Raw genomic sequence first — 25,732 nt, forward strand, 5'->3', positions numbered from 1 at the left:
GCCAATGGCAACTATCTGCACATACTTGCTGCTGTGTTAAAGATGCTGGAACATGCCCTTCCCAAACATTCAGAGGGATGCACCAGTGTTACTAGAGCAAAATATAGTCTCTCCAGCTCTCCTAAAACCAATGGGACATGTTGGTTCTGGGAAATATGTGAAAGTTTCCAATAGATACAGAAACGCCATTCCTTCTTGCAAATGGGAATGAAACATAGTCTATTTAAAGCAGCTGCCAAGTCTTTGCCAGCTATCTTCTATAATGCTACTCCATCCTGGGAGGAGGAGGAGTTCAGTGGGAAAAAATCCTTTCTTAGTTTAACACCTGGAGTAGTGCTCAGTCTTTGTTTGCTCAGATGACTTCTGTGGGGGAAGCAGGGCAGGTTTCAAAAGCTCTCAGCAGTGACCTGTTTCCGTTCCTGTCCATTTTGATAGCATTTGTAACTGTCTTAACTCCCAGCTTAGCTGTGAGATGCTAGGAGACATGTTAAGATTTTCCCAAGAAAGGGTTGCAAGACCAAGCGCACCCTCAGGAGCGGCAGAATTCCTCCAGCCCCCAGTCTGGGCCCAAAGGTGATGGCAAAGTTATTTGAAGCCTTTTCTACAAATTATATAGCATGCTTGATTTTTGAAATGTTTTAGAGTTACTGATTAAAAGAGAAAGTCAAGCAGCTTTTGCTTCCTTAATTTATTTTATCAGCCATCATCAGAGTTGAGCCCACTGGCTAATACCATTCTGGAAGACCAATAACACTGAAGTGTACTAGCCATTAAGGGCACATTGGTTTTGTTACTGGGTCAAGAAAAACTGCCTGTGCTACACAGTGCTATCAACAAGCTCCACTTGACTTAGTCAGGCCTTCCAAGGGAAGGATACTATTTTTAGTAGTTATTAATTTCCCTATAGTATTTTTATAACATGTATTCTACTGTTACTTTAGCACCCGATTAAAGTCTAGGTGGCCAAGACAGAAAACAAACTGCGAGAGAAAACCAGACACCTAGCTTGCAAATTGCAAATGCTGTAATAAAATACATTGTTAAACAGGCTTTATCCCCTGAAGACATCTCAGCATTTTCTAGTCTGAAATCGTTGAGACTCCCAACACCAAAAAAAAAAGAGTTAATTAAGTTTCATTGCAGCCTTTGCGCTCCCTCCAATATGTCTGCAATAGGAGAAAGCAGCATCTTTGAGGGTCAGGCTGTGCAAACGGGAGCAGTGCTGTTTTCCAGCTGCCGAACTCTCCTGGGTGGCACAAGAGGGAGCCTCCAGTCGAGCCCTTGAACACAGGTGCTCCTGCTCTGGGGTGGATTTCATCCGCACTGGGTGTAGCTTAGCATGCATTGCAAAGAACTGACTGGCTGTTTTGTCCTCTCCTTCCATTTCTTAAGGATGAAGCCAGTGAGCAGCAGCAATGATGTGGCTATGGATGCCTTAGATTTTGATCGAATGAAACAGGTGAGTGAAAAGGTCTTTAAGAGATTTGACAAGCTACCCATTTTCCCCCATGCATGCGCTGTACAAGCAAAACAGCTGTTCAGTCTTCTGATTTCCTCTATTAACTAGGTGCTTAGAGAAGGGCTAGCTGGTGAGCAGCAAGAGAGCACAATCTCACTGCTATTTGATCCAGATGTCTGTACAGAAACGTGCAAGTAAATATGCCAGCATCTTCTGCGTCCTTGGCCTGGGAGTGCAGACGTAGCTGTTAGTAGTGCTAGGCTCTGATCATCAGTGGAGGCGGGGGACAAGCACAACCGTGTTAAACTTGCATTTTCTTCCACCGGTTAGAAGGAAATTCTGAGCAGCTGACTTGTGTTTTGTCTCATCAGGAAATATTGGAGGAAGTTGTAAGAGAGTTACACAAAGTGAAAGAGGAGATAATTGATGGTAAGAAAGAGAAAAATTATTATTTTTCTCATCTTTATGACTAATTTCCTGTAGATAAGATGGTAGGAACTGCAGAGAGTTCCCTGGTGTTTTCAGACTTCTCTGAACAGCTCTGATTTATTACACATTTGAAGAACAAGCATCTACCTTATCTGAGCTCTGATCGTGACATTGTGTTTACTTCCTTTATTTTTATGCTGTTGACGAGCACTTTCACTCCCAACCTGTGAGAAATTCACTGGCCAGTGTTTCTCACAGGTGGGAGGGTGAGAAAGGGCCTGCCCGTAGCCCGTGGCATGTCAATTTATCACAATCAGGGAGCGTGAAATCACTTGTAACTAGCCGGCCACACAGGTCCGGGATGAGGAGGGGACAAAGGTACCAAACTGAAAATCCTTCCTGAGCATCTTCTGTAGGCTTCCTATGCTTGAAGAGCTATTTCAGACCTTCACTCGATTACAGCTTTCCAAATAGCCACATGTTTTTATAATTCGTTGAAAAGTACAACTGCTGTACTAAATATATTAGTACTTTTTTATAAATTGCTCTGCAATATATGACTAAGTGTATTTTTTGGGGCCATTACTGAAATGCACAGCAAAATACCTAGTTGAAGCCTGCATTAAGGCATATGAAGATGCATGTCCACACCCTGCACTCCCCATCTTAGATTCACACAGAAGGGGGAAAAAGAGGAGACTGTAAAACAGCTAAAATCCATTCCCTGTCCCCTTGCCCTAGACCTGTGTGCTCACAAAACCTCAGGGCAGTTTGCAGTTGAGGACACCTTTGTCCATATGCTACCGTCCCAGCAGCTTGCCCCTCAGAGCCTCCCTAGTTCATTCCAGTGCAAAAATAAGACATTCACATAAACCACCAATGCGACTTCTTAAGCCAATACTGCAGTTTGCAAGCAAACAGCTGACTGCTTACCCTTACTCATCCTTTTACCCTCCACTCATCCTTTTACCAGCGTGTACTTTCTGCAACCTCTATACTTAGCGTTTTCCATCACAATGGATATAACATTATGCATTAACTTTTTGCTTTGGTTTTCTAGCCATACGGCAGGAGTTGAGTAGAATCAGTACAACATAATGATTGCAAAGCATTTGGACGGTACTAAGAATGCTAGGAAGATCGGATCATTTCTAAGTGTACCAAGGTCATGCAAGATGGTGAGAGAGGACACCGGCACTGTCTTTGTTCTTATACCCTTTTTATTAGCAGACTCAGCACACTTTGAAGCTTGCTGCTGCCTTGGATTCGCTTCATTTTAAAAGTCTTAATCTAAAGAATATTAAATTTTAAATTTCTGGATTTTTTAGATTTCATCTGACACTGCACATTGGATTTGTCAGCCTTTTTTGTATTTTGTATTTGCTTATTTAAATGTATTACCTTTCTTTTTAGTAGTAGATAAGAACACACGTGAACCATTTGCTTTTGATAGATTACTTCAAAGTAATTTTACTAGTAGTCTGCAATGTAAATGAAGATCCTTTGCCAACAGAAATGTATTGTGGCATCACCAGAAGAAACAGAGACATGTTAGTTGTCAGCCAACAAGTTCTTTGTCTCAGAGTTATCACAATATAAAAAAAATGGTACGTCAGTGCATCACAGTATCTGTGTTCATATTGGTAATAAACTGTTTATTGTCCACATGATCCTGCCTTCCTTTGTTTCATTCCTCCCTTGAGCTCCCTCACTTTTGTGTCACTTGGGTTGATGGTGAAAGGAAGGTGACTGAGACTCATGGTGGGGTGGCAGCTCTGCCTGGCCAGCACCACAGAGCACGAGGAGAGAGCCTGAGCGTGTTACGGCTGGTGCAACGGCAACGGCCCTGCCTTTCTTTTACAGGGAGATGTAGCTCTCACCTGCCCGGCCCTCCTCGCATCACCCGCTGAGCACCACCTCCTGCAGTCAGGCTGTGGCAACCTCAGCAACTTTTTGCCAAAGTCAGTGAAGGACACTGGCTTACAACTCCTCTCAGGCCACCACAACTGTCCCACTGCATCTCCTGCCATCGCTGAAAAAAATGCAGGTCTGATCACTTGCACTCGTAAGGGCTTCCAGTAAATAAAAAGGAGGTATTTATACAGAACAAGGCTACTGAAGGCATTAGGAGGATGCGAGCTGAAATCACTGGCACAGCACCACTGAACCAGAGGTTTAAGGAGAGTCATTCGTTAATATCTCACGTATTTCATTTGTTAATGTTATGCAGGTCTTGAGCTTTATTTCACGGAAAGTGAAGTCAAAGATACAAGTACAGGACACTGAACACTGAACAGCGCACACCCAGTCATATATTTCAGGTCATACAATTTTTTTCTTTAGAGCCATTCTTCCCACCAGCGATCTTGGGAATTTCTGCTTGACTTTGTTTGGCGCAAGCTTTGCATGGCAGTAGTCTCGATACCATCTTCTTGATAACTTTGTGCAAAAGGCAAGAGATTGGAGTTCAGCTACTGCAATCTGTCAAATATTTTCCAAGCCCCCCTACTTTGCTTCAGGCCTTCCTGAAGATTTTGTTTTAAAAGCCAGACCCCGGGAACGGCTTCGGGAGCAGAGCCTGGTGCAGCAGCCCAGGAGAAGCTGTGGTTGTCCCCATGCTCGCGTCCCCAGGCCTCACGGAGCACAGCAGCAGGAGGGACTGCCTGCTGGCAACAGGAGACCCAGGAGAGGAGGCGGGGTGGGCATGCTTTGCAGTTAGTTGTAAAATGTTATCTGCTTTGGCTTGGAGAACGTGGGGTTGTTCTTCAGCAGTCTTCAAAGCAGCCCCATCTGCCTTTTAGAAAACAGTCTGGTTTTCAGTGTGGTTATACTGTAGATTAAACATGGGAAAAATGGGAGAAAGTTGAGTTTAATGCAATGGCGAGGTCCAGACTGAGCCTGATGTCTGTTAGCTGTTTAATGCCGGCAGAAGGCAAGAGACAGGTTAGACAGGGGCATAAGATTTCCACATGGGAACTAAAGCAGGCAGACATTGATGTGCAACACAATACGACAACCCCAGGACCAGGAGAAGGAGCCTTTCCAGTAGGAAGAACACAGACAAGCATCAGTAACAGCAAAGATTGTAGTGCTCTGTTGCATAAGTCTCATACAGTAGCTCATGCGTTTCTTAAACCCATGTAATGGCATACCTAACAGTGGCAAGTCCTTTTCAGAAGTGCTGCCTCTTAGATGATCACAACCGTTCTGTGAAACTCCCCCATAATGTTAATTAAGCTTCAGGAAGTTGGGGCCTGGCATGGTTCACGTTTTTGCCTTGGAACATGGTATTATGCCTAAGGTCAGTAAGCGTCATAATTTGGGCCAAGCGTACAGCCTGGATACGGTGTGCCCCTCTGTTAACATCAGCCACGTGCTGTAAATGAGTTTTTCTTAATTTCTTTTTCTACCTTTGCAGGCCTCGTATAATTAAGACATAATGAACTGAAGTTTGCACAGGGCCAGTTAACAGCTGTGGGACCAAGGTGCATGGGAGTGGCAGGGGAGGCTTGGCTGATAGGGGCAGGGAGCAGTCCTGGCATCACCAGTGCTTTGCTGGTTCCCAGCCTACAGCTCCAGCAACGGGGCTGCACAGGGTGGCTTACTTGCAGTAGTGGCACTGCTGGAGCATTTCACCCTCCCAGACACTAATTCAGTTTGCCTGCTGCCTCTGTAGAGAAGGGTGTCCCTTCATGCTGTGCTTTTTGAGGGTACTGCTGCAACACGGCAGGCCACAGGCATTTTACATCAGCAGAAATCAAAAGGGGCATTAACCTCCACTCTGACCTATCATACAGCTATTTGCCCCTCCTATCTCCTCTTGCCAGAGCATTAGTGTGGCCACACAATGGAGGGGATCTGGATTAATTTTTAAGCAAAGAGAATAAAACTATACATAGCCCCAGTGTTCTTTTAACCCAGACCCACTTGTCCTGTGGGTACAAAAAAACCCCACTTCTGCCAACTTTACTGGTAGTGGCAAGAACAAGTGCCCATGGAGAGGACCACATCACAGCCTTCTCCAGCAGCACCCACACACATTGAAGCTCAACTTGCACTGCACATCTGCAGGGACCAGGCTTCCAGCCACTTCAAATTCCCACCAAGATGGAGAGTGCAGACCAGGAGGGCTGTAGGGCTGCCCAGGCAAAGCAAGGTGGCACCATGACAGAAATGCTGATGGGAGACAGGATAAGAAGCAGCTGGCATTTTTCGTTGCCCTCTGTTTACACCATAGCCTCTGTGTCAAGCTAGGCTAGTAATCTATAGACCACAAAGGTGACTACATCATGGAACAGCTGAGTGAGGGAACTGTAGAAAGGTCAATCTCCATAGAGGAGGACAATAGTAAGATTAAAGAAGATCGCATAGTCTTTATTATGGTTGTTGTATTAACTTGCTAAGTTGGCCAAGCTTGATAAGGACACGGGAAGTTGAATATGTATTAATGGAGTGCCAGCAACACTGAAGTAAGGTATGGTGATTAAGGGTTTTGATGATACAGAATTATTGAGAATAGCCAGAAGTTGATATCTGGAGAGGACAAGCAGGAAGATTTAACTATTCGTCAGCAGAAATGACAGATGAAGGTAAACGTCAACAGCACAAAGTAAGACATGCAGGGAGAGAAACGACCCCAGCTCCATGTTCCAGGTACATCCCCTTAACACCATCAGTGGCAACTTCTACATAGCTGGAGTATCACATGCTTCCCAAATGTCAAGTTGGTGCCCCTTGAATGACAGAGGAAAAAAGTTACAATTATTCTGAAAGCTGTTAGGAACAAATATCACCATAACGTCTCCATGTCTTCATTGACACAGACTCCTAACTCCTATGCATAGAAAGGAGTATAATATAGAGAAGAGCAAGAAAGGCGGTGGTGTGGTTTAACCCCAGCCAGCGACTAAGCACCACGCAGCCACTCGCTCACTCCCCCTGCCCCAGTGGGATGGAGGAGAGAATTGGAAGAGTAGGAGTGAGAAAAACTCCTGGGTTAAGATAAGAACAGTTTAATAATTGAAATAAAATAAAGTAAAACAGTAGTAGTAATAATAACAATGTAATAATAACAATATAATAATAATAGTAATAATAATATACAAAGCAAGTGATGCACAATGCAATTGCTCACCACCCTCCGACCAATGCCCAGCCAGCCCCCAAGCAGCGATCGCTGCCCCCCAGCCAACCCCGCCAGTTTCTATACTGAGCATGACGTCATATGGTATGGAATAGCCCTTTGGCCAGTTTGGGTCAGCTGTCCTGGCTGTGCCCCCTCCCAGCTTCTTGTGCACCTGGCAGAGCACGGGAAGCTGGAAGTCCTTGACTAGCATAAGCAGTACTTAGCAACAACTAAAATATCAGTGTGTTATCAACATTATCCAAAACTAAACTAAATCCAAAACACAGCACTATGCCAGCTACTAGGAAGAATACTAACCCTATCCCAGCTGAAACCAGGACAGGTGGTCAGGAATATTAACCACTTTGGCAAGCAGCAATTACAGCTAGAACCTTTCCATTCCCAGAAGGATTTATGGTGGGGAAAGGGATGAGAAACATGAAGTTATGAATACTGTTGAAAAGGTGAGTGAGAAAGGATGACCCAGCTCCTCCAGGGGCACATCCATGCTGCTGATCAGGCAGCAAGCGGAAGACTAAAGGAAGGGTTTCTCCACACCACAGTTCAGCTCTACCAGATAGCTACACTGAGTATTAGATCCTAATAATAGAAATGCATTCAGAAAAGGTTTAGACAAAGCCCTGGGCTAAAGGTCAAACAGCAGCTACTAAAATAATTATACAAATGTACAAAAATATACACATACTCCATTGCATATACAAAATCTCTGCTACCAGCAATTATCAGAAGTAAGACATTGAGCTGAAAGCACCCTTATGTTCTCCAGAAAGTATCATTTACTACTGTGTGCCAGTCCTCCCTGGTTGCACAGTCCTGGGCACGCAGAGCATCTACATCTAATCTGGCATGAAGAGAAACCAGTCCTAAACCACACACATGCATGCTCACACATACACGCACCAAGCATTCTCCGTTGCAGACCAGGACAAATCTCAGGCACACATGGCCCAGGAAGTTAATTCTAAGCCTAGACCAAAAGTTCACATAATCATAGCTCACTTTAATCTGGTTTCTCAGGGTTACCTACACAAATATCCTTTATTAGAAAGTATTAATAGTCTAAAATAGTGCATCCAATTCCTTCATTTTCTCACTCATACTCTTGGTCCATTAGCACCAATGCAAATGCAGCACACACAAATGTCCTTCTCCTTCTGCAGAAAACTCAAGTCATACAAATGAAGAAACAAAACACCAATGCAGCAGGTGGAGCTAGTCCATTAGCTTTCTTTTGCCAGCTTGCATAGTCTCTTAACCCTTGAATAAGGACCAATGGTGTCATCAAAAACAAAGTGCCACAGAACTCGAACCCAGGACTGGTGATGTGGGAGGTTATCGTAATATTCTGCTGCAATCTTCTTCACCTGGAAGAAGAGGAGAGAGAATGAGCTGTTTAGCTGCACAGTGTCAGGTGTGTTTCAGTCTTCACGTTCAGATCTGATAGCACAGCCATAACCTGAAGTTACTTGTTATTGCTTGTGAGCTTCTGAAGTTCAGCCAAATGAGATGTACTTAAATATATTTAGGTATTTCTTAGCAGATTTCTGATATAAGCTTTGCCTCACAATGTCAGAATTCGAAAGATGATGGATCACTGCCTTCAGTCAGAACTATTTTCTCTCATTTTGGAGGTGGAGGGATCGCCGCAATGAGATGACTAATCCACCTTATAAATTCCCAAAACTCCAACACACTGTATTTAAAGCCCTGTTCGCCACTTGTAATACTCGTCTGCTGAGGGTTCCAGGTAGGAGAGAAATACCAACTGAGAAAATGCCAGACACAGCCTTGCCTACACTTCATTTTCTTTCCTCCATTCCGTTACTGTGATGCAAATCTGAGAGACGGGTTCCTCCAGCAGGCAGAGGTAATTGGGGGTGGTCCATTCTTCTCAGTCTGGTGTTAAAAATGCTGCAAGATTCATTACTAGATCATGAGTCTAATAAATTTTCATCCCTGTTACAAATCCCCAAGTCTTAAGACTGTTGCCATCAGAGAAGCATTGCGCATCATTGGGGGTGGCACTTGTAGTGGGAGTAAGGCCAGAACCAGAGGACAAAGAGATTTCAAACCTGGCAGGTTCAGGGGACGAGGATTCCCAAGTTATCAGTAGCCCCTGCTCCAGCTAGATGCTCTGCTTTTTGAACACACTTACGAAGCAGCAGAGTCGGTTAACTATTGTACACTTGCACATAAACTGCTTGGCCATGGTTTTATTACAGCTCCACCTCCTAGACAAACAAAGCTCTATTCTAGAGTAGTTTGTCTTGATGGACAGAATGACTTCTCTCTTTAAAAACCCTGCAGAATTTTAAAGCCAGCTATGCTGAGCACAGTTCGGACTTCCAGTGAAGAGCAAAAGGGTTACAGAGAAATTGTCATCCAGGAGGAGGGTCTCATCAGCGTATGAGTTGTAATGGTGGAATCTTAACACAGCAATTTGACTGTTTGTGAAAAGGTAAGAATCCAAGCAAAAGTTAAATTATAGCTCACTGCTAGTTACCTCATAAATTCAGCTTCCTAGCGGACATTTCCCTGTGAGGTAGGTTAGGTAACATACCAAGTTCCATTAAGATCTTTTATCTCTGTACCTCAGCCCCTATGCACTCTTTGTGCTCATGGCATGATAGGGCTGTGTTGGAGGTGCAAGATTCAGTGCAGGTCTGATTATATTCCACCTTTCACTGAATACCTCTGACTTCCTAATAATTCCCTATATCCTGCTTTAAAGTGTTGGTCTGTACTCCAAATGTGGTTCATTTTCAATGGGATTCAGACATTATCAGCATTTGCTCTTAGAGGTATTTGTTAATGACTGGAAAAAGGGTGACTTCCAGGTACGTGGTCAGATCTCTAGAGACGCATATTTAGTTCCCTGCGCTACTTGCAACCACAGTCAAAAATAATTTAATCTGGGTTTTGTATGCTCCCTTTTCCCAGCTGGGTAACTGAAATAGCCAGAGGATGAGAGGGATGACTATTTAGACAGTAAGCTCCCTTGACTCCCTTGACTGAAAGCCACTAATGAGGCCTTATGCAAACACAAAGGGGGTCTCAGATACCCAGCCCCAAAAGCTTCACTCCAGCTCTGACGTGGTCATTCCCTAGCACACTGCTGCTTACAGGCCTTCCCTCCTACCTCCATTTAAGAAGTTCTGCCTGAATTTTGACTTGCAACAGTAATTCAGCCCTCATCTATGCTAGCCAAGTTCATATGGCAAGTCTACCATTCCCCTCTTCTCCGGAACCCCCATGTATTTCTTGCCCACAGAAACAATGATCTGAACCAGATGTTTTCTCAGCTAGTTACCTTATTCTGCACAGCTCTTGATCATGTTAGACTCTGACCACTATGACAGCTTCAGAAAGTCTTTCTGTATTGCCCCTTGCGCATGGAAGTGCAGGGCTGGAGACTCACAGAAACCAATTCAACTCCTAGGAACAATGTCTCAGGCAGTGGCTGTGGCCTCTGGCACCAAAGGCTAACTAAAAATGACCCCAGTGACAAAGTAGGACAAAAAATGGCTCAGAGAAGAGGCCAATAAACAGTCTACGTTCAACCCAATAGTTTCCGCACTTTCAGCAAACATGAGCAGCAGTATAGTTTGGGCATAGTGCTGAGGAGCTCAGGTGGACACAACATGCAAGTCTGGAAACATGCACTTAAATATATTCCATACACATGTTCTGCAGTTGTATTACAGGTTTTAAACAGGCACCAAGTATTATTGGATAATTAAAATGATTAATCAAAATACCCAGCAGTGAATTTTGAAGAAGATCATACATACCCCATCCTGGAAACAGGCAGCTCAGTCATGGCTGGCAAGCTGCTTGCCAGCATCAGGTGTGGAGGAGTTGCTTGTTCACCAAGCATATCCGTTTAGCACCTTCCTGCAGAGTACGGCGGCAGCTCATTCTGAATGAGAAGCCCAGTATGGAAACCACAAGAGATGACCAGGGGCTTGCACTGGAGTGTGTTACCCTAGATCAGCTGTGGGACAGTGACTCACAGCTACATGAAATAGTTCTTCACTCCTGCTTGGCTTTGTGCCCAGCAGCACCTTGTGCAGGAAGGCAGGCAGGACTTGCACCATCAGCAAGGTCCCTGTACTCTGGGCAGGATAACTGTATGAGAGGTACAGAAACAATGGAGAGGAGAAGGTAAACTGCAATAAAGTGTTTCTGACAAAGAAATGGGGAAGAGGGAAAATTTAATGAATGCGGTTAGAGGAAGGACTTCTGAAGGGTTTTCTTACGGAAAAGACAAGGAAATTTGTTAGGAAAGAATTTTAAAAGTTGTTTCTCTTTTACAATGGATCAACACAAAAAGTTTACACAAAACCACCTCATCTATTGTACTTTGTTTCCACTTCTCCATATGTAAACCAAAATTATCTCCTCCTTACCTACCAGAAAATTGGGGGGGGGGGGGGGGGGGCACAGTTGGATGGCAGTTTCCAGGTAGCAAGTTTTGCAGCCAGATCATAGATCATCACATAGAGGATGGCACTGTGACAAAGTATTCATAGATCCTGCTCCTGACTTCCTCCTCATGCTCTCCATACTGCATTGGAGATGATCCATTTGCTGCAATTCCTCCCTCCGTTCCTCCTTACAGATCTCAACTGTAAGTCTTAAATCATTGCTAGTTTGTGAATGGAAGTTATTGCGGAAGGACAAGAGATCAAAGTCTTCAGGAAGCTTATTAGGCACTTGGCACGTGGTATATTGAGGCTTTTCTTTAAGTAGATCAAGGTGGTAGGTAAGAAATCACATCTTTTAGACAAACTTTGCTTCTGGTTTTGTGCTTGTAGAGTACAGCAACAGGACCCCAATCCTACTCCATGGTATCAGATAGGTGCAAAAGTTAAATGCAACCTAATATTTCACCACGGGCTGCTACAGACCCTTTGTCCTGGGGCTATATGGAAGCTAGACAGCATTATGACAAGAAGCTGAAAAATGATGTTTAGAATGCTAGATGGCATATATTACAGCAGTTCCCTCCATATTCCTTGACCGGGGGGAACACTCAAGCTAGCCCTCCTGGCCATCACAGGGTTAATGAAATCTGCAATTCAAAAACAGCTCATCTACCATGTTTTCCAGTCTTGTCTGTCTAATAAATCTGGTTTCATACCATGTCTTTTCCTTTTCCCACAAGCTTAATGAGTAACTACTTTGCCTCTGGTAACACTGCAGGTTTTATTGCAGTTTGTAGGAAGAGTACTGAGTTCCTCCTTCTCCTGTCCCCTCTCTCCATAAGTATATTCAATCCTTCAGATAATGAAGAATGGATCTTTTTATTAATTTGGTAAAGAATGCAATATTTTATTGTTATAAGGCTTCGTGCAAAGACTAATCTAGTCATAAGTCTATAGGGGTTTTTTAGAGCAGGTCCTTCATTATAATGTTAAATTTCATGGTCTCTTGCATAATCTCTTATTATACTAGTGGGACAAGTTCTTACTGCACACTCATGTCACTCATCTTTAATATCTATAAGCTTACAGCACAGCCTAATTCTTCCTCTTTCAAATCTGTCACACTCCTAGAGTAAAGGTCTTTCCAGCGGCAAACACATTACTCAGAACATTCTGAATGAGACACCTGTAACAAAGGACAAAGCTGAATTTACTTTTCTGATAAGCAAGTGGAAGAGCCAGTTACTTCCCAAGATTAAGATCCAGTTATTCTCTGATCCTGTTTCTCCCCTGCTCTCAATCATGCAGCAACCAAATAAAGATCTTTATTCCACTTTCTACTTGTCAACAATTAAAAATAAAAATAGCTATACTGAGAGGTCAGCTGTATTACACAATTCAACTATTAGAAGTTCAAGTGCCTAAGAGACTAAATCTGAAAAAAACTAGACCTTTGCTGAGCAAAGAATTTGCTGGGAGGTTAAGCAGAGGAGAGCAAGGGAAGGTTTCTAGCCCTACCTGTTATGAAGTTCAAACACTAAAGCTATCCAGAGAGGATCTGTCCCCTTATCTCCTTCCACCAAAAAGGCAGAGAATTTTTATTCTCAGTTTGCAGAAAAGAACAACCAACTTGTTTTAATGGACGAAAGATTTTCTACGGTAACTGCTTTGCCAAAGAATTTTCACTTCAAAATAGATATTCACTCGTAATTGATCACTCATCAAAGATTCAAAATTTTCCATATAGTTCTGTCAGGCAACGATTGAGAAGCCTGGTATCTCCTCCACCAGCAGGGCGAGTCTCAGTTGCCCAAGAGCTAGAAACACATGAACACAAGCCTATGAAATTCAACTAATAACTCTATCCTCTTTACACAGGAGGGCAGACACTTCCAGCTGCTGCACTGCCTCGAGGAATTAGGCTGAACTATTTCTGATGTGGGTGGGGAAGAGCTTTTCAGGTCTCAATCAGGTCTGGAGCAACAGTCCCAGCAAGTTCAATTAGTCACACACCTCCCTTGTGTAAGATACAGAGCTAACCTCTTTCTCTTCTTCTATTTACATTTCAGTAGTCCAAGTATCTAAGCCTATCTAATAAGTTTGAACATTTGAAGCTAAAGCTAAGCTCATACACTTCCCAGCTGAGCTATCGGGTGTATCAGCAATGGGAGTGCCTGACAGCAGAACTTCACATGTGAGCATGGGCTGCTGTACTGGCTGCTCTGAACGTCTCCAGGAATGGCCAGCTTCTCCAGGACAGACATCCAGCAGTAAAGGAGGTGTGTTAAAACAGAACTGCAGGCTATACAGAAGCTCCCCACACTCTTCTACACCACAAGAAAATCTCCTGGTTTGAACCTTTTCTCAGACAGTGTTTCTGTGATGAAGAACATTAACCCACAAAGCAGTGTTTGCCTGGATATACCATCATAAAAGCTGTACATGTTATGGGGAGGGCACAGCTCCTGAACCTCAGCCTCCTCAGCTCCACCTCCACCTCATAAGGATGTTGCAGTAGTAGCCCCCAACTTTGCATCAGACCGGAGACAGAAGATGTTTCCTTCCTACTATGCCAGAGGATTTGTATGTATGAGTAATACTTCGAAGTCACGTACCTCTAACACCGTGAGCACCTGCTGAGGAACCCTTGTATTAAAACCCAGAAGAGCAGCTACATACCTGGAGGGAGACTGAAAACCATTCCTAGACACCTGGGCTTTGCAAATTTGATTCCCACAACTGATAAAACATAAACAAAAAGGGGCTTGACTTTCAAAAGAGGAAAGCCACAGCACTTTCCCAATGACAGATCAGGCATCCTCAGTTTCTATGGGTGGGGCAGTAGAGCTAAAACAAGTCATGTAGAGCGGGGCTTTATTTTCCAGCACTATTTGTCAGGCTGGAACATGCCCCGATACTTATGTCATCTCAAACAATAGAAAGACTTTTATTTGATGTTAATCAAGCAATATAGTTATCAGACTGATCATTAGACAAATTTCAAGTAGTAATTGCCACCTGCCTCACTTTAGATGGGCCTTTAAAATGCCAAAGAGATGAAACCTGGTGGCTGAGGGAAGGAAATGGAGAAATTTAGAGCATTGTTGGAGGATTTTATTATGCAAAAAGTATTCCTCAATCTCTCTGAGGCCCAGGTGTTCTTGGTTCCATCAAATAAACTAAATGCTACAGCAGTTTGGCAGCCATTCCTCTCAATCCTCTGCTTAATATGAAAGAAATTGAAACATATCCAAAACCTTTCTTCTTTTTTCCCCTCTTTTTCTTTTTTAAAATTGATCCATTGCTATGGTTTGGAGTGATTTCTTTGAGACAGTTTAGCAGCTTTTATAAAAATCCAATTCACTCATGCTCATGCCATACTTACCATTGGCAATCTGCACCCAGGAATGCTGGGGAAGTCATGATGCTCCATGTGGTAGCCTACATTGAAGGTGAGCCAGTTCAGAGGTCCATAATAAGAGTATGTCTCATACCCTTTCAAGAACATGTAGTGTTCTGCTATGAAGTGCCCAGAAATGGGATGTAAACCCATGCAAAGAATTGTACCTGCTATTAAGTAAATAATAGGTTTGAGCCCCCAAAGGTAGTAAATGATAAGGTCTATAGAAAACTGGACGAGAGCGTTAAAAATTTCCATCCGTGTAATTGCTTTGGGGTTCACATACAGTGGTCTCAGACTGTAGAACAGAGGTTGGAGAAAAAGCCAAAGCAGTTTCCGAAGTGGCGTACAGAAGAACCAGCCTTCAAAGTCTGTGGGAATGTCCACATCCAGGCTGTCCCCACCAAGGTACCGATGATGGTCAATGTGGTATTTCTTGAAAGAGGCAGAATAAGGGATGCCAATAGGCAAGTTGGCAAAGACTGCAAACCATCGGTTCCACTTGGCCTGCTTGTTCCCAAAGGCGACATTGTGTGAAATATCATGGATGGCTAGGGTCAGCGAATGGTTGATGCAACCCCCAAAAGCATAAGCCCAGAAGAATATCCATTTCCAGGATAAGTCTTTCACCAGGTAGCATGCTAGAAACTGCATGAAAACCATTCCAGATACAATCCACTTTAAATGTGGATCCGGTCCCATCAGAGTCTTGATCTCTGGATACTTTGCTAAAGGGAAAAATGCAGATAAAACCTCATTAGATTGCAGTTAGGTAAACATAATCACCACTGGCACTCTATTTTTATCACCATATGTTTGAAGCCCTACTTTATAAAGTGGCAATTCCAGATCAGGATCGCCACTACAGTGAAAGCTTTACTCATGTATGGGCTCCATTCCCACTGTCAGCATCATGTCCAATTGATACTGATATTGAGATATTTATATGCACACACATATATATAAACACATACATAAAAAAATAAAATTTACCCTGACAGTCAATACGTGGCATCACATGCCTTCACAAGGATGAGTGTTAATGTGCCAAAACCCACCAGATTTAAGCTAAGAAGCACCTTCTGACAAGTTTTTAATTTCCCTTTTTATTTTTCCTAATCCAGTTGCTGTTTTCCACAAAAGGGATACAGCTGCCTTCTTTGTAGCCCTTTTCATACTGTTGCGTCCGACATGCTAGCAGGGGAAGAGGGCTGAGCAACAGGCTTGCCAGGTTTTGCTGTGTGCTTACATGACAAATGTAGCAATAAAAAAAAAAATTCCTAAGTATTTGAGTGTTCATCAGTGCGTGCAACACGTACAACTCTTTGCACATGGTAACATCACAAGAAAGTCAGTAATATTATCAGGAATTCGTAAGACAGAAAATTTTTCTCTGTTCCCATTCATTAGCCTGTTCCCAAGTCACATACCAGAAACAGGCATGAAAGTCACATAAATAATCACACACCACCTTCACGTGGCCTCACGAATGCTGCAATACAGCATCAGAGAGACGTGGGCTAGGCTTGCCAGGTCTGACCCGTGTCAGGACAGGACCAGCTTACTGATCGTTAGTTCTACTGGCATTCATTTGTCCTTTTAAGAAAAAGAAAATACACAGAAGTACAGCTTATCTTCTAGGAGCTGTTCATTGCTTCAGGTCTCTTCTTTACAAACCCCCACTTCTCACTTCCAGTATTAACTTGCACATGAATTTTTCCACTGTTTTATGGCTTTTACCCGCCCACTGGCCTCCCTCCTTTTACTCATTCTCTGCATTACTCAATAATTACAGTTTACACAGATAAGCCTGTAGGACAAGTCACTCATTCTGAACCCTGAGGTTACACAGTGTGTCCCTGTAAGTTTGATAGGCCCATTTCATGAATAGCAAAGTAAATACCATCTGACTACCACTATATGATACCACTGCAATAAAAGGCGTTTATAATGATTTGCATCTATGCAGCTGTATATACTATAAACAAATGTGGGAGACAATACACATAACTTCATGTGACCTTGCAAGCAGTGGCAGGTACTGAGTGCAGGACGCAGAGTTTTTTACAGAAATGAAACCTGAAAATTTTGCAGAAGTTCTGAGAGATGAAGCACTACTTAAGGGAGTGGGCTGATGTGATCAGGCTCTGCAACCATTCAAACAACTTCTGAGCCCATTGGCCAACTTCAGCCCAGCTTAACAGAGGTTAGAGACAATAAAGATTAGACAGGTTTTGTGGAAGATGATGAGAAAAGGGATATTCTTGATTCTTCCCCTTGTAAGGACACAGGAGCAAAATTGCCCCAAATAATATTCAGGCAGGGCAGAGATTTTCTAAGTGGAAAAACTCTCTTTCTAAAGTCAGCCAAACTTTTTGATAAAAATCTCTGGAAAGCCCAGGTGTTTTGGTTTTGCTGGTTTGTTTTTGTCCTTGTTTTTGCAGGTTTTTTTAAATTAGTTTTCATGTTAGAAATGCTAACATGCTAGAAATGGTTCTCTGGTGCCTAGACAGGTACCAACATTTTACACAATGTGCTGGGATATCCACTCTAAATAGTAACTTGTATAATAACCTGGTCAGAATATGTGTTACAGACATACAATTTTACATAGCTTACTGTCCTGATTGGAAGCATCTGTCTGAAACCCAGAAAACCCTTTAATAAATCAAGCCACCTCAAATTTTCATACCAACCATGCAGCTGGTAGAGATAAGTTACTGCAGTCACCAGAAGAGACAGAGATGTAAAACAACCAAATCTGTTCCTCAACCTGGTCAAATTCACGCCACTTTGACCAAAAAAAAGTTTTAATGGGATGGGAAAATGACTAAGCAATGCTTTATATTGTAGTTTGAGAACTTATTTATGTTGTTACTTAGGACCTATTTCTTTTTGTTGCAGCTAACAAGGATTGCAGATTACTTTTAAGAGGTTTCAGAGCAGTAACTGCCAACCGGCAGCAACAGCGTCTGCAAGCAGCAATGCAGAGAGGTTGCATTTATCGCAGGTGGCAGTTATTAAGTAACTTGCTAGGCTTTAATATTAAATTCCACACATGATTAATTCCTCTCCAACAGTAAATTTTTGCATACTAGTTAGAGTACAATACTGTGTCTGTTTGTCATTAATACTGATAAACCCTTCCCGTTTCCATGGCATGGAGAAACCTTGGGGAGGCTGACAAGTGTGGCTGCTAGGCTCACTGTAGGCTAAAAGCCCCACCGCTGATGTAGCCTGCCAGAGACCTTTCGGTTCAGGAGCATTGCACATGCAAAATGTTGAATCCTGACCCTTTCAAAACTTGAGGCCAAGCACTCTTCAGTGAGACACATTTAATCGCAGATTAAGTGATCCTGATGACTGCAGTTTATATACAACGTGCTGACACAAAGATGTGACAACATGAATATGTATCTCAATTTTCCCTCATGTTCATGCCTTGCAGTTAGCTGAAGGAATCCTAGTAAGGCAAGATAGAGCACTTACAGTTGAAAAACCTGGACACCCCTGTAAGGCTGCTGTGACAAGTATCTGTAGGTGATCAGCTGGGCTGTGCAACCAAGGACTGTGCAAACCAGCTGTCAGCCATCTGCACGTCCCAAAGGCAACAGAGAATCAGACACAGGGTTACTGTGCAGTGCTGAACCAGGAGCCATAAAGGACTATGAGACCTGTGGCAGCTACACAATAAAGACCACCTTCATTACCTATGCACTGCACTTGGAGAAGTAAACAGACACCTACTCTCCACTCTTGAAACTGCTGGAGTTTCACACTAAGACGCATCTGAGCAGAGATTTTCATCATGCTGCTTTTTCCTGAATTGCTTCCATTTTGGTCTTCCTGAGCACTTTTCCATTATAAAAATGACCAGCTTCTATACGGCCAAGAGTCCATCACTTCCCAACAAGCACTGGGTCAGGGCTAGTACATGACAATGGACGTAAAATGTAACCTATAGTGAGCTCTTCATTATCCACAATCATAGCATGGAAAGGTCACAAGAATAGGAGAAAAAAAACCCCAACATTCAGTCATTCTAGATGAAGACGGGGAGGGAAGAGGAGGCAGACAAAAAAAACCTGCAAAGATATGTGACCACATAGGACCAGGATTTGCCCTTTAAAGTACAATAGGACCAGGACAACTCCAGCTACTCTGATGTCTCCACAGGACATCCTCCAGCCTCCAGCTCATTGGGGAAGTCTGTTAGCTCAGCCTGGCATACTGCTTATCCACATGTGCTGCTTCCAGCTTGTCCCTTGTACTGCCATTCAAGGGGTGGGGATACTGGTGTAGATGTACAGCAGTGCAGAAGCATGACTTTTCTGTCCCAGCACACCACAAAAGCAGCGCAAGCACTTTAGTAGTAGTAGTACCCACTTTAGTGGGTAGATGTAGTTAATAATTCTGCCCAAATAGCTCCACGGTCTCTATAGCATAACCTCAGAGCAGCTGAAATGGGCAGCACGACGACGAAAGATGGAATTTCCCACTTGTACAACAGTGTGGATGAAAGAACAGCAGTCGAGAGAGAACAAATGCTGCAAGTATATTTTCAGAAGCATTCATGATTCCAAAACAACTCATTTACTGAATAACATTTCAGAGATCACTCCAGTGTTGTGTGTAAGCATCAGTCACCTTTCTAGAGGCATGCCACACTCTGAAACGCTACTGAAAAATTACACTGACTACACATTTTTTTCTTTGATGCTCCTCTCTGGAGATCCAGCAGCACTCACCATAGCCCTACAATGATGCTCGATTAGGGCCGGAGTAATTGTTCCTGGAGAAGCTGTCAAGTCACTAGGTCCTGGTGTTCCTCCTCCTCAGGAGACAGAGGATGTCTTGTTTTGAACCCTCACTCATCATCTATTCCCAGTGACAGTGGTCCTGAGATGACTCAGGAGAGACCCAGTTAGACCTCAGTGATGGCAGCAGACACAATGTCTCCTTGATGTGACACCACATACTTAGCACTTGCACATTTTGGCATACACGAGATTTGGATGTGGGCAAGTGGGAGCTGTCCACAAACACAGAGGTGGTGGAGGTTTAAAGGAGCAACAGCTCTGCCCACATCCATGAGAAGCTAGCAGTAACAAGAGAAGAAGTGTAATTTCTTCATCTTCCTTTATTTTGACCACAAGTGCAGCATACAGATATACTCAAAGTGGAGATATTACTTAGTATAAGACTTTTAGGAGGCCTGTTAATGAAAAAAAATCTCTGTGATGCTGCTGTCCTGGACTATGTTCTATCATCTATGAGTCCCTGCCAGAACAAGTAAGAGATGCCAGGCACAGGATGGTGCCCTATGCTAGAGCTGGTATTTGTACCCAAAAGAAGAAACAAAACAAAAGAAGTCAGTTTGCTGACATGATAGTGTTTTGCTTTTTAGCAGCTCGGCTCGTAAACATGCTCATAAACAGCACAGCACACTTGAGTCCTCAGTACAGGAAAGACATGGACCTGTTGAAGCACAAAAATGACCAGAGGGATGGAGCACCTCTCCTATGAGGAAAGGCTGAGAGAGTTGGGGTTTTTCACCCTGGAGAAGGGAAGGCTCTGGGCAGACCTTATCACAGCCTTTCCGTACTTAGAGGGCTTATAAGAAAGATAGGGCAGACTTTTAGTAGGGCCTGTTGTGATAGGACAAGGGGTAATGGTTTTAAACTAGAAGAGGGTAGATTTAGACTAGATATAAAGAAGAAATTTTTTACAATGAGGGTGGTGAAACACTGGAACAGGCTGCCTAGAGAGCTGGTAGATGCCCCATCCCTGGAAACAGGGGCTCTGAGCAACCTGATCTAGTTGAAGACGTCCCTGCTCATTGCAGGGAGGGTTGGACTAGATGACCTTTAAAAGTCCCTTCCAACCAAAGCTATTGTATGATTCTATGATTAATTCAAACCATACATGAGCCAGGACACAGGTAGGACACTCACAGAGGACAACACGCATGACTAAAGCTTCTGGCTTTGCACAGTCTCCCTCCCCCTCCAGTACGCAAACTAATAAGAAGCCTTTTTGGCACAACTAATTACACTGAAGTTTATATATAAATAAATAAATATATATAAATATATATATATATATACTGTGCAAGGACAAGGGTCTTAATCTTGTATTTGCCATCCACAAGCTCCTAAACTGCTCTGTCCTATCTGGTCCAAGGGAGCTGGATCACCCAGAAGTGGCCAACAGAGGCAAAGCATCGCAGTGGTGCCACATTGCTGGCGTCGACAGATATGGATGGTGGCAGCACATCACTGTGCCAGCAGCTATGACCTGTTTGTTTACACTTGTTTATTAGCTGGTTCAGAGTAAAGGGATGTAGGAATGCCACGAAGATGGCTTCCAACTCCCTCTGAAACAAAAACCTGCAACATGGAGTAAGCTGAAGCCTTTAGTTGCACTTAATACATTTTCAGCAGAACATGACAAGTGCCTAAAACAGTCACTTTCTGCTCATGTGATTTATTTTATAGGTGATCCCCACAGGGAACTGGCATGAGCACTGAGAAAGCAGCTATTCTGAATGTGCTTATCAGAGAATATGCACATCAGTGGCAGTCCTGTGCCCACGTACTGTAGCACAGAGGGGAAACAGACACATAGTTTCTTCGCCAGAAGGATATGTAATTCAGAGCTTTGATTTAAGCTAAGGAGATATGCATCTTGCACATTTCAGTAGGTACAATTTATCAGAATTTTCATAAATGTGAGTTTTAAATAGGCAACAGCAGAGTCAGCTGTAAGAAATAGCAGACTAGTCTCTAAGTAAGTGAGCAGAACTGGAAGCTATTATACTCAAATTGGCTAAATGCTAAAATAAAATGGATTTTGGCTTCTTCATTTTGTTACACACACACACACACACACACACACCCTCCCCAGGCTAACATCTCAGCTTTTTTACAGGTTAAATAATGATAAAGCACATATAAAACACTTGCACCATCTTTACTCCAAAATAACTTGCCAAAGAACAAATTATATAATTATTAATTATTCTTGAATGTTGGGTGATATTCAGATGCTCCTAGCCTACCCTGAGCAACACTGATTCAGCCTTCATCCTCAGCAGCAAACAAGGGCTTCCCTAAGGATCCTGTGAGGCAAGACATTTTCTGGCCAACCTACAGTAATTTCATAAAGTTAGATCCAACCCACAGCACAAATAAGATCTCATTCTTTCTATGCCACAACATACTGCTCATTACTTGCATTTGGAAAACTGTTTGCAGGTGAAATGACCATTCATTGTGTGCTTATGGTGCTACCAGCATCTGAGCAACGATTTTTTCATCTTCTCTCAAGACCAAAAAAACCACCAACACTTCCCACTGCGCAAGACCATAGTGCTTCAAGTGTTTTTTAATCCAACAGACCCATACTGCCACTAAAAAGAAGTAGAAATCGTACTTCTACTAGAAGTAGATATCCCCTCTACATTATACCCTACATTCTATCTCCCTCTGATAGCATTCCTGTAACTATACAGCAAGGCTAAGGAGATCCAGGTGAAAAAAAACTTTCTTCTGCAGGTTGGCTTTTAGCCAGGTCTTTCCCTAACACAGCTCACTGCAGCGTTACACAAACCTCAGTCCTGACACAAGACAGTAACAGGCTTTTCATAAACAAGAGGGTGAGAGAACAGCAATGAAACAATTCAATTTCATAAACTGAAAAGCGTGAATAATGTGTTCGGGAACGTGAATAACGTGATCAGGGTCAAAGTGCCAGCTTGACAAGAGACCTCCACTGCAACTTAGAAGCAGCTGGCACCTAGACAGTACCAAGCAGAAGCTACATTTTAATACCTAGAGTCTAAAATGAAAATACTACAAAGAGATAAGAGAGAAAGTATCACCTCTCCCTTGTGCAAAATATTGATCTGTTTGCTGGTATAATTATAGCTGTTAGGAATCACATCCCTAGGAGGTTCATCTAGTGCAAAAGCGTCCTGTCGTGAGCTATCTTCCAGCCAGCCCAGCTGATATACACAGCTCATAGCTCTGCTGCTCAACTGGAACAGGTTGCCCAGAGAAGTTGTGGATGCCCCACCTCTGGAAGTGTTCAAGGTCAGGTTGGACAGGGCTTTGAGCAACCAGAGCTAGTGAAAGATGTCCCTGCCCATGGTAGGGGGATTGGACTCACAGAGTTGTCATTCAGACATATTGTCTCTGACCACAAAAGTCTTATAGACACCTGGGCTACTAACTCTCAAGCCAGGACATACAACCCTGTGACGGACCATTATTATCTCTCAGTCACTTTATAGAAACATATTGGGGCAACAGCTCAAGGAAACAGCACTCGTGGAAATAAACTGCCTTATGTGTTCGTCAGTTTGCTCATATTTTCTTCCTAATGGATAATTTCAATTTGCATTTAAACCCAAGTAGCTATGCCTAAGAGAGACCAACATTTCAAAAAGCTGCAGCCTAAACAGAAAACAATCACGTTTCAATGCTTAGTAACTAAATCATTAACCTATTGGGAGGAAAATACTTCCTTTACCAGCATGGAATGCTGTCCCCAAGGCATTGCTACATACAAAAATGTAAAATACGTGGATACTTGTAGATCCTTGTTCACATGTATGTAAGATTCTTACAGGACACTCCAGCTCAATAGACACTTCAGTAAGTACACACCCTAGATACCAGGGGTTTGCTGACCTTCAGGCTTTGAATAATACAGTGATGATCATTATACCAATATCATATGGGATATCATGACAGTTTCAATAACTTTTGGTAACATTTTGGTATTCATGACACTAGTTCCGTGATCCATTCTGCCTTGTCAGACACAGACACAGAATGTTCTGCCCACATCTTCCATGTCTCTCTTTCCAAGTTGTATTTCTCTATGCCCTTCCTTCTGCTCCCACAGCGGGGGGAGGGGGAGCTGCGGGGAAGAAGATGGACCTTGATTCCAGTTGCTTGTTCTGAACCCAAAGAAAGTGGGGGCAAAACCTCTGCAAGTATGCAGGTTAAAGGTCCTAAAAAGAGAGTTTCCTGTGGCAAGGGTAAGCCAGTCCAACCACTCCAGGACCACCTTGCAAAACAAGTTTCATGGCAGTTTGCAGTCCCCACTCTACAGCAAGATCAGGAAAGCGAGAGACTAGCAAGGGGAGAGACCCACCATACACACTCCTACCCGTAGCTCACAAAAACATAGTCCCCTTGACTAAAAGGACGAGTAGTGTGACTCGAAGAAGCATCACTTTATATAATGACATCATTTGGCTCTCTATCATGATTACACAGTAAAATAATTATTATTTTCCTGGATACAATTCAAACCTGGACCAGAAAATTCCACCACCACAACTATACCGGAAATGTTTTTGTAATTTAGATTAATCCTGGATTAATCCATTAGATGGTGGAGGAGTTAAGAAACTACACCTAGTTATCATAGACCCTGTGCAGCACCTCAGCCACAATCTCCAGTGTCTTCCTTTATAAAAGATCTTTTAAAACTTTATCATACTCAGTAGAGGGAAGGAAAAAAACCAACCAAACAACCCAAACAAAAATAGGAAAAAAAAAATTTCTTCTTTATTAATAAAATGTTGAAAATATATTTTCAGGAGATATGCAACAGTATTCTGCACCAATTCTGAACTATTAGTTCTTCTCAGAAACTATCTTCAGTAAAAGCCCAAACCCCCAACCCAAAAGTGGAAACCTCCCAACCCAAAATACTCAGGTATGCAGTTAAATGCTGCCTGTACCACATGAAAACCCGAGAGTGTACCTTGTCCCGGGCAAGCAGCACGGACTTTCTGTTCTCTAGCGAACGCACCCTCATCCTCGTTTATCGTACTGCGCTACCGAGACGCTGGGAAAACTGGCCCGCAGGACTCCCCGCCACCCCCCGTGCAGGCCCGGAGCGCTGCCGGCCCCCGGTGCGGTGGCGGCCCCGGGTGCGGTGGCAGCCCCGCGGTGCCCCCCGCCACCGCCGGCTCTGCCGCCCGCGGAGCCCGGCTCGGGGCAGCAGCGCTGGGCTCCGCTCCGCCGCCCCCGCCGCTGCCTCCAGAAGGCGAGGCGGCGGCGGGAGGGTTTGGGAGAGCCGCATCCCCCGGGGAGAACACCCCTCCGAGCCCCCGGGCCCCTGCCCCGAGCCGCTGCCAGCACCGACAGCGGCGGAGCCGGCAGGGACGCCCCCGCCCCGCCCCGCCCCGTCCCGTCCCGTCCCGTCCCGTCCGGGGGTGCGACGCCGCCCGGCTGCCTGCCCCGACGGCGGCCGCGTCCGAGCCCCTGGACGTACCCAGGATCTCCTTCCTGCGCTGCGTGTGGGGCTGCTCCGTGTAGACCCACTCGAAGTCGTCGCGGGTGACACGGTTCCCCATGGCTCCCGCTGCTCCCCGCGCCGCTCCGCGCTGCCCTTATAGCTCTGCGCCCGGCGGAGGGGCGGCTCCGCCGGCCTCCTGCCTCCGCCCCGCCGGCTGCCTCTCGCCTCCGGCGGGCACCGGGGCTGCGCCCCGGCGGGGCGGCCGCGGGGGGAGCCTCGGGTGTGCGTGGGGGGAGCTGCGCGGCTCCGCTGGGTGTGCGGGGAGCCGGGGGAGCCGCAGAGCCCCTCTGGGCTGCGCAAGGAGGGGCCGGGGGCAGAGGGGGGTGCCTCGGGGCTGCCTCTGGGGACAGGAGACGGGCGCCCGAGGTTCGCCTCGCTGTAGGGGCCTCGAAGGCAGCCGGGAGAGGCGTGTGGGGTGGGCGGTGGTTTAGCGGGGCAGCAGGAGCCCCATCGTGCCACTGCCACCACCGTGGGGCCCGCCGGGGCTCAGCAGAGCCACTACAGCCGTACCCTCCCGGGACGGCCTCAGAGTGCAGGGGGGATGGCCAGCACTG

The 25,732-nt window shown here is 44.4% G+C and overlaps 2 protein-coding genes across 2 annotated transcripts in view; one reads left to right on the top strand and one right to left on the bottom strand.

The window, feature by feature from the left end:
• Window positions 1–3,508, top strand: part of EVL (Enah/Vasp-like) — an 89,610-nt gene extending 86,102 nt beyond the window's left edge. The window contains exons 12-14 of the mRNA XM_009480161.2: window positions 1,393–1,459; window positions 1,831–1,888; window positions 2,949–3,508. Of these exons, the coding sequence (XP_009478436.1) occupies window positions 1,393–1,459; window positions 1,831–1,888; window positions 2,949–2,986 (163 nt within the window). The 3' untranslated portion in view covers window positions 2,987–3,508. The remainder of the gene's footprint in view (window positions 1–1,392; window positions 1,460–1,830; window positions 1,889–2,948) is intronic.
• Window positions 3,509–8,254: 4,746 nt separating this feature from the next.
• Window positions 8,255–25,236, bottom strand: DEGS2 (delta 4-desaturase, sphingolipid 2). The gene is made up of 3 exons (XM_075712861.1): window positions 25,155–25,236; window positions 14,847–15,589; window positions 8,255–8,398 (listed from the first exon to the last, which is right to left on the bottom strand). The coding sequence occupies exons 1-3, from the start codon at window positions 25,234–25,236 to the stop codon at window positions 8,255–8,257; spliced, it is 969 nt and encodes a 322-aa protein (XP_075568976.1).
• Window positions 25,237–25,732: the final 496 nt, after the last annotated feature.

The sequence above is a fragment of the Pelecanus crispus genome, chromosome 6 (genome assembly GCF_030463565.1).
Source record: "Pelecanus crispus isolate bPelCri1 chromosome 6, bPelCri1.pri, whole genome shotgun sequence".
In the NCBI taxonomy this organism is placed as follows: domain Eukaryota; kingdom Metazoa; phylum Chordata; class Aves; order Pelecaniformes; family Pelecanidae; genus Pelecanus; species Pelecanus crispus.

What these genes read in the sequence shown, in the direction of transcription:
- DEGS2 (XM_075712861.1), bottom strand. Translation starts at nt 25,236, where the DNA reads ATGGGGAACCGTGTCACCCGCGACGACTTCGAGTGGGTCTACACGGAG. An exon ending in GCGCAGGAAGGAGATCCTGG is followed by an intron (nt 15,590 to 25,154) that starts GTACGTCCAGGG and finishes TTTTCCCTTTAG; the next exon opens with CAAAGTATCCAGAGATCAAG. An exon ending in CTGGGTGCAGATTGCCAATG is followed by an intron (nt 8,399 to 14,846) that starts GTAAGTATGGCA and finishes CTCTTCTTCCAG; the next exon opens with GTGAAGAAGATTGCAGCAGA.